The sequence below is a fragment of the Styela clava genome, chromosome 12, assembly GCF_964204865.1.
Source record: "Styela clava chromosome 12, kaStyClav1.hap1.2, whole genome shotgun sequence".
NCBI lineage: Eukaryota > Metazoa > Chordata > Ascidiacea > Stolidobranchia > Styelidae > Styela > Styela clava.
Window position 1 is genome coordinate 14353184 of NC_135261.1, and position 8895 is coordinate 14362078.

General features: G+C 36.9%; 1 protein-coding gene across 1 annotated transcript; it reads right to left on the bottom strand.

Annotated features, from left to right (window-relative positions):
- Positions 1 to 7641: 7641 nt before the first annotated feature.
- Positions 7642 to 8535, bottom strand: LOC144430606 (zinc finger BED domain-containing protein 5-like). The gene is made up of 2 exons (XM_078118616.1): positions 8521 to 8535; positions 7642 to 8190 (listed from the first exon to the last, which is right to left on the bottom strand). The coding sequence occupies exons 1-2, from the start codon at positions 8533 to 8535 to the stop codon at positions 7642 to 7644; spliced, it is 564 nt and encodes a 187-aa protein (XP_077974742.1).
- Positions 8536 to 8895: the final 360 nt, after the last annotated feature.

The following is an 8895-nucleotide window of genomic DNA, read 5'->3' on the forward strand; positions in this document are numbered from 1 at the left end:
AAAAAGCGACTATAATACCTCAAAATAATAAAATAAAATGAGGAATGAATTTGGTTGGGATGCACTACGATAAATGATTTCCAAAAAAATAGTTTTTTCCCGAAATGAACGCCTTTTATTTACGTCAAGGGTTCCCACAGTGCGATTTTGGGTACAGATAAAGTGCTAATTATATTAAATAAGTACATTTATTTCATTAATAAAAGTTTTTGCACTTCTCATATGTTGTTGGAAAAACTGAAATAATTGGAAGAGCACCTGTTAGATTAGTGCTTGGATTAGTGTTAAATTGGATATTGGCGCTTGTGAATAACGAGCATTCAAAAAGTTCTCACTGAGACTTCTGTTAGTTTTTTTTACCAATAAATTCAACTTGAATTTATTTAAAGATGATGAGTTGGGAAGCCCTGATTTACGTTATCTCATTGCTCGAAACTCAAAATCTAGCATGGAATCGCGAAGGTTTAGCAATAGATCAGACAATAAGGTGGAAAACATTAGAACAGCTTTAACCAACATACAACTTAAAAGATTGGAAGAAGATTATTCATTTTTTATTATGTTCTTGGCAGTATTCTTTTCTTGATGTTGACGGCTTCCGCTTTGATTTTGCTAACGTGTGCTATGCGAAAGTCGCTATGTACAACTATTACAGTAACGTTATTCACGTTTACGGCTGATCCAGCTTGATCAATTTCAACTCATAAGTTACATTCAGTTGAATTTAATTAAACTAAGATCATCGCGTAGTCCATATGAAATTTGATACATTCTAATATAAATAATTATAGAATGACGCCTTCTGTTTAGTGCCTGGGTTTTTGCATATAAAGCAGTGTTTTTTAACTTGGGTTCGATCGAATCCCTGGGGTTTGATGAAGCTTTTCCATGGGTTCGACGAAGGTCCACTGAAACAGTTGTATATTATGAGACCATTACCCAGCGTACTAATTATACAAAATGATCTGTAGTTTATAGCAGATATACAAGTTTACACGTTTAAGCAACTCATAAAATAGCCGCGTGTAGCTTCGCATAGATAGTAGATACACGTTTTATTGGATCTGTCAATGACTGTCACACATAAGTTTTTTCAATACAATTCATCGAGAACACATATTGCCACATATATCGTGCGCTGGGTGCACGTACTTCTCGGTGATAGCGTTTTGCGATGCTTTCTGCTTGTGAGCACGAGATATCCTAGGTATTTATGACAAACCTAGAAGGTTTAAGTTAATATTTGCGTGAACGACATCTTCATTCATAATCGACTAATAAAATGTAACTCAGTTTTACTAAGGAGTGGAAATAAGAATTTAGTGTACGTAAATAAATATAATATCAAGGCATTTTTGAATTTCAAGTACAGTTTGTGGCAAAGATTTCCAAGCAAAGTGGCAAAGCAAAGATATTTTGATTTCCCCTAAACAAAAAAGCACGCAAAACAACACAATGGATACACAGTGAATTGAGAAAATCGGTTGGTATCTTGGCCATTACGTATTTTCTAGACAATCTCAATATGGTGCTGAGTCATATGGTATCTCTATTTCTACAAAACAATGGACAAAAGCCCTCATCCGATTTTGAAGATTGACTTAAGCTACCAACGTTTTTGAGGTATAATACCATCATTCGTGTTTGAAAAAAATGCATTATTTTCTTTATTAGTATTTGGCCTTCGCACTAGAGATGTAGCGATGTACCGGTATCGGCAATATCGGCCAATTTTTCGTAATTCGAAGTGTATCGGTATCGGCTAAGTTTGGACCGATATTTCCGATATATATATTTAGCTTCTAAATATCATTCAGAATGTTTTAAAAAAATAGGTTAGAAGACTAATTTTGAAAATTATTTTTTGTTTGGATAGATCTTGATTTATGAGCGATTGCACGTTCCGTTCCCACACCCGCTGACCTGTTTTAAGCCATTTATCAGTCAAACAGGGTCAATCAATTTGGGTATTTTCGCTACCGAATTTTTATATTAAAATTTCTAATATTACATGGTAATTATGGAGAATTATATCAATCGAATATTATTGGATGTTCCGATGTGTAAAATTTAAAAAACGACGTTATATTGGCCCAAAATCCTACGCACGTTACTCAATGTATCAGTTTCATACGATAAGTAGGCTAAACATTTATTTTTTTTTACCACCAACAATAGCCAAATCCCTACTAGTTTTCTAATAAAGCACCGAAATAACTAGCACCAGTTCTCAATGCATCTGAACCAATTAACGCATTTGGATCCCAAACATCTACTTCTTATTATGTGACATTCCTCTTTTTTGATCCGAAAAAATGTGCACTATTAATAATGCTCAAAGACTATTGTTTTAAGCCGTCCGCCCTGCACAATTGAGGTGATAATTACATAGTATCGGAATATCGGTCGTTTCCGAATATCGGCGTATCGGTATCGGCGACAAAAGTGGTATCGATACATCTCTACTTCACACCCTCTTTTTCACTCAACTTATAGAGAACTTGCACGGGTCACGTGACTTTGTTTACTGTACGGCAAAAAAACAAAAACGTCCATTTGGCTCCTGTCAGTTTTAAGTCGGATTAAACGTTTCCATTTTGTTTGGCTGTTGAAAAAGGTTATTTCGTATTGTTCCGTTGGCTGTGCGTATAGTACTATAGACAACGAAATGGATCTTCAGTTATATGCCACTGTTTTCAAAAAATCCGGAACGTCCCGCAATGTGGATATCATCTATTGGCAGGACTGCTTGGTGTCAAGTCCAGAGGTCATCTCGCTTGTGTTTCACTGTTTGCGGACAGCACTTTGTTGATGGTGAGTGATAATGTGCCGTTATCAATTTCTCTAAATATTCATAAGCTCCCTCATTTCAATGGAAAGCAGATGACAAACTACTGTTATTGGTAGGCCTGGGCTAGGCGTAGAGGATTACAGCTCTCTTCCCACTGAGGGTGGTTCACACGACCGCTGGTCGATTACGACATCCCCCCACCATCAAGTCCATGCTTATGAAAAAAATAACTGGCTAACTAATCCCGACATAGAATGGTAATCGTACGATGTTGCACCTTGCAATCCTCCCTCACCAGATAAATCCTATCCTCTAAAAACTACCGACATTGGTAGGCATATTTGCGTTTTAAATTGGAAGGAAATCTTCATTGATGCTCAGAAGGTGTTGTCTGATTGTTTTGTCAGTTAGCAGGTAATCTATTACCGGTCTGATACACAAACTTGGCAGTTGGCACTGTCAAATGATGATTAGTGTTTAATTTCTTTTCAGGAAAAAGGAGAGATAACCCATTATCAGCTGCCTATGTCCCATCAATATTTGAATTTTCGCCATCCCCAGAGAGGACCATTTCAACAAATTCTGTTACCTTGTATGCGTTGCAATATCACTTTGCAGTTGTTAGCATAAACATTTAATGTGTCTTTCGACTAGACCTACCACACTTTAGTTTAAAAGAAGCCGCCTATACCCTTTTTCACTAGAACCACTGTAAAATATTTAATAGAAATTACCCCTAAGGCATCATATCTTCCATTTGGAAGGGCTGTGGAGGCAGATACATTTTTACTCTAAATTGTGGCGTGTTACTTCCAGGTTATCTTATCCTTGCGTATAGATATCTTGATGTTAGCGACTCCAACTGACCCATGCATGCCACATTGAAAGTTCTCTAGTCTCTAGTGTACCAATAATATTAAGCAGTTGGAGCGTTCAGACCTTGAAAACAGTCGAATCTGAGCACGATGGATTCATGTGAAACACGTAATGTGCATTTATGGGCAAAAATATCCCATCCTGAGCTGCACCGATCCATAACCTCCTGCCTATGGAATCAAAACATTAGACAAATTGGTGTACTGTGCACATTCAAAAATCTTTGCAAATCAAGTGTGCCTTTTGACTAAGGGAAATTTAGCATTAAAATGGTCAATCTCAATATAAACCTGGTATCTGCAGATAAAACCAATTGTTTTTTGAAAATACATTTTTAATGTGCTTTATTTTTCAAATATAATTTATAATTACTGTAAAGTGTGTGATACATTTGGTACCATGAATACCATTTGCAAATTAGCTTGGGTTACACCCCTCTCAAATGAAATTTCAGACTCTTAATCATATCTCATAATATTCTTTAAACAAAAGGTTGCGGCTAGTCGGCTACCCATTAGAATTTTCTTTCAGACCACCGCTAAGTTTCATCGGCAACTGTATTTGGTTGTAGTATCGGTGTCCAACTTTAGACTGAAACCTTCACTACCAGACCCATCGAAACAAAAACAAAATTTGATAGGGTCGTATTGAAGTTGCTTTCGTTCAAGCACAAGGGACACTTTATCTCCACCAATCCACAGTAATCACAAGTTACTTTGTTATTACGATTATCATCAATAAATGGATACTAAGGATGTATTATCAAGTCACGCAAGCTGAGGTCTTGTGCCACTGTGGTCTTGTTGCAACTTTTACTTTGCCATCCATCTATTCCATGGTCGCACCCATATCTGTGAGATAATGGATACAGATTCATTCGATATCATGATCCTGCACTAGCTTTGTAATAATTTCACACCTAATAATAGATTACCTGTTAACTAGGAAATCAATACCTTATGGCAACTGATGATTAATTCTTTACACAAGTCTATAGCATATATAATTGGTAAATAAATGTGATGTTACCGTATATTGCTATTTCGTAGATTGTCTCAGAACTTGCAAGTCACCCGTTCACCCTTCAACTTCAATGCCCACGTTAATGAAGATGCGTTAAAAATCTCTGTATGTTTTTATTCGTAAATTACCACAACACACAGAATACAAATCTTAAAACATTTATCCACACTAGCTTTTTTATTGAAAGATATCGAGTCGTATTTATATACGTCGATCATAAATCTAATTAAATACTGTAAACGTGAGCTCGTGATTCACGTTATAAACAGAAACTCCTATTATCTCAATAAGGGTAATTATTAACATCGTACGGATGGGAACTTAGATATAATTATTTCAATAAGTGACAAAGGTCTTGAGAATATAAATTTTAATTTGATAATGATCGGGTGGAACCTGTTATGTTCTTAAAACTGGTGTAATTTGATTCCTACGAAAGTCTTTGTTCGAATTTTGAGAAAAATTAACTTTGTTTTCATATTTTTAACATGAAATGGAGTACATTTGGGGGTTAGTTGCTATAAGTCAAGTCTGCAAGTAGTCTTACGCCTAGGCCTACCAATTACAGTAGTTTGTCATCTGCTTTCCATTGAAATGGAGAGCTTATGAATATTTAAAGAAATTGATAACGGAACATTATCACTCACCATCATCGAAGTGCTGTCCGCAAACAGTGAAACACAAGTGAGATGACTTCTGGACTTGACACCAAGCAGTCCTGCCAATAGATGATATCTACATTGCGCGACTTTCCGGATCTTTTGAAAACAGTGGAATATAACTGAAGATCCATTTCGTTGTCTATATATACGAAATAACCATTTTCAACAGCCAAATCAAACAGCTACAAATACTACTTATCATACCAGATCCATATCAACTTTGCAGCTTTGCAGTACACCAGAACGTAGTCTGTGTAGCAGGTTAGGGTTAGGGAGTAACTTTATTCCAATTTTCCCTATTTTAGTTATATTACAAGTTCGACGACTAGCCAAGTGACTTCCGCAGTAGTTGTACCTGAAATTATGGCTTACCCCAACCTGGTACACATACTACGTTCTGTTGTCCGCCATCTTGGTTCACATACTTCGGGTGTTCCGATTTTTTTTTTGTATTGAATAGGTAGATGTTTACTGATGGCCTATACATGCCTTCTCAAGCTTGAGTTCAAGGCGTCCACAAACGTGATTGGCTCAAGGAGACGCAACAAGATAAGACATTACGTAAACGACCCTGTGACGAGAACCAAACTTGAAATACGACCGAATGAATGAGTTTGTATAACGTTGGAAAACTCTATCACTTTAACCTTAACAACATAAATAAGCATAAATTACCGAACAATTTTAACCGTAATAATGCCTTTATTTCATGAGAAAAAAGTCGATACAGAAACTCGAAATCCTTATTATGGGGTCATAACAGATTAGTTTTTTTGACATCATTGCATCAGAGGGGTCTTGCAATTAGCATAGCCTGTCTCGTCGTTTAATAAATCAGGTTGCCGCCGATGTATATTCTTCATTATCATACCGCACTCGTTTTGCCCATGGCTGCCCTTGATTAAATAAGTTTCATGATTTTTCTCACTCGAAACGTCTCTCTGGTATCTCGGATAAATATTCCTGTTAAAATCGTATGACTTTGGTATATATACAAACTTGCAAAGATACAATACAAGAATTTTTACTTACATATTAAAAATATAATTCTGGCAGCTTATGCATTTTCACGGCTCTGCAAGGGTTATTTCAATAAAGCAAATTGATTCAAAACAAGCCCTTGTTTTAAATCGAACCTTCACCTGATAAATTAACCATTTTTTAAACAAATATAGTTACCATTTCGGAAACAGGAAGAAAAATCGAGGTTATGAAAACTCAAGTTCCCGCAGAATTAAATCCAATAGCACGGTCTAGAAAAGCAATAAAATTTTCCTTTCCCATTGAATGCAAAGTTTCGTGTTCTGATGACCGTGAGTTTGCTTAATCATGTAATTCAAATTGGAGAACAAAGGGAATGAAAGTGGAAAACAAATTAAAGTGGTATCGGCATGAGCGACTTGGACTTGCGGTATATAAAGTTGTCCTAATTCCTACATTTCCACGAGTCTCAATAACAAGTTGAATCCCATTTGTTGATTAGGAATACAGCCGCTGAAAAGTAACAGAGCTTTCAAATATGTCACAGTTCGTTAGAATAGATTTTAATCTGAATTTCAACTGTGCAGCGTCCAATTTCCGATTTTTAGGTAATGTATTTTTTCGAGTGGGATTTGTCCAAAATACCTCACAATGTACTAGGTGTTACCATAATTCTTTTGATTATGGATAGTTGGAAATAAGTTAGGCCAGTTAATGTAATTAGTATCATGTATTTCCAACAATGTGAAAAATCCTAGTGACGTCATATGGTTTTCTACGTGAAATTAATTTTGGCGTCATAACAAAGATGTTCATGTAATACAGTGGTTCTCAACCTTTTACTGACTGCGTACCACCACTTCAGTGTTTTTTAGTCCGGCCGCGTGCCACCGACGAAGTTACCTTTTTCGGAGTGGGAAAATGGCACAAAAAACGCCCTATGAAAGTATTTCACAATGTGGCACTACACTACATCGATTTTTTTAGAGCTTCATGCAAAGATTTCAATCAATTATACGCCGCAACAGCGTATTGATTGCGTGCAAAATCGCAAGAGGATTTACGTCGTCTACCGTCAGAGCTGAAAAGCTTTGAATATCGCCGCCACTAAATTATTGCAAACCTCGGGCGAATACACTTTGATCGGCGCTAGTCGCTATCACGAACTGCCTAACCTAGTCTCCAAATTAATTTGCTGAAATGTATGTATTATTGCAAAAAAAATCGAATTTTAGAAAAGCGTTATAGTTTAATGCGAGTGTTGCAATTTTTTTTCTACAAGCTGGTCTATGCGGGGTTTGACCATGGTTAACTGTATAAAACCAATAGTTGAGGAACAGCATTACGGGCCAGTGTGGGGTAACTAGAAGACAATTTTAGCCAGAAATTGATTAGTGATGGAGAGCATTCTCTGTGCACATTTTTTGCAGTTTCATCAGCTTGGATATCAATTATCTCTTCTTGTTCACCAGTTCCAACAGGTAGAAGTGCGGGATTGACAAAAAACGGATTGACCATATATGGGCAGCATATTGTATGCGGAAAGTAATGCATCAATTCCGTGATTAGCAATCTTAGATGTTCTGCAATTTCTTGAGACAATTTTTCATTTGGTTCCCACGAAACGGTGGTGAAGAATTCTAACATTCCGTAACGTTTGCTCTCCACATTTTTCATCCAAATGTCCAGCTTCCGAACGAACACTTCAAGCTTAGAGACAAAGTCTTGGATTGATCTGTCTGGCCCTTGGAACGAACGATTCACATCGTTAAGAGCTTGAAAAATATCCGATAAGTAAGCCAACTGTAATATAAACTCCTCGTTTTTCAAATCCTTTTTGAAATCTTGTCTCTTATCCTGGAAAAATGTGAACAGTTCTTGTTGAACTTCAAAGACTCTTCTAGTGATATTTCCGCGAGATCCCGTGATCTGAATTCAAATCTTCACACAATCTTGCAAACAGTCGAGGGTTAAGAGCAGATGTTTTGACGTAATTCACCATTTTTATTATTCGATCCAAGCATGACAGTAGGTCTGGAGGGAGCACCTCGGCACAAAGAGCAAACCTGTGGATGAAGCAGTGAACAAATGTGGCGCGTGGGGATACGGTTTTAACATGCGATTGGAACCCTGAAATTCGACCAAGCAAGGATGGAGCACCATCAGTTGTGCATCCAACCAACTTGCCCTAATCCAGGTCATTTTGGGTGAAGAGTTCGGCCAAAACGTTGAAGACATCGATTCCCTTTGTTGTAGCTGACAGATCCGTGCTCAGTAATAATTCTGTTTTCACAGAATTATTCTGAATAAAGCGGACATAAAAGAGTAATTGAGAATCAAATAGACACGGGGGTAAGTACCGCACAATTTGGGCACAGATAGCAAACGTCAGCTTCAATAACAGATGCGTCGTATGCCATGAAAATTACAAGATTGCGAAAAATCTTAGCCCGATGCTTCAGGCAAATACTTGCTTCACATATGTTTGAATATTGTGACAAATGCCCATGTCTAGGCAAAGAAACAAACATGGGTGGAAAATGTTAGAAGTCTTTCACGTTC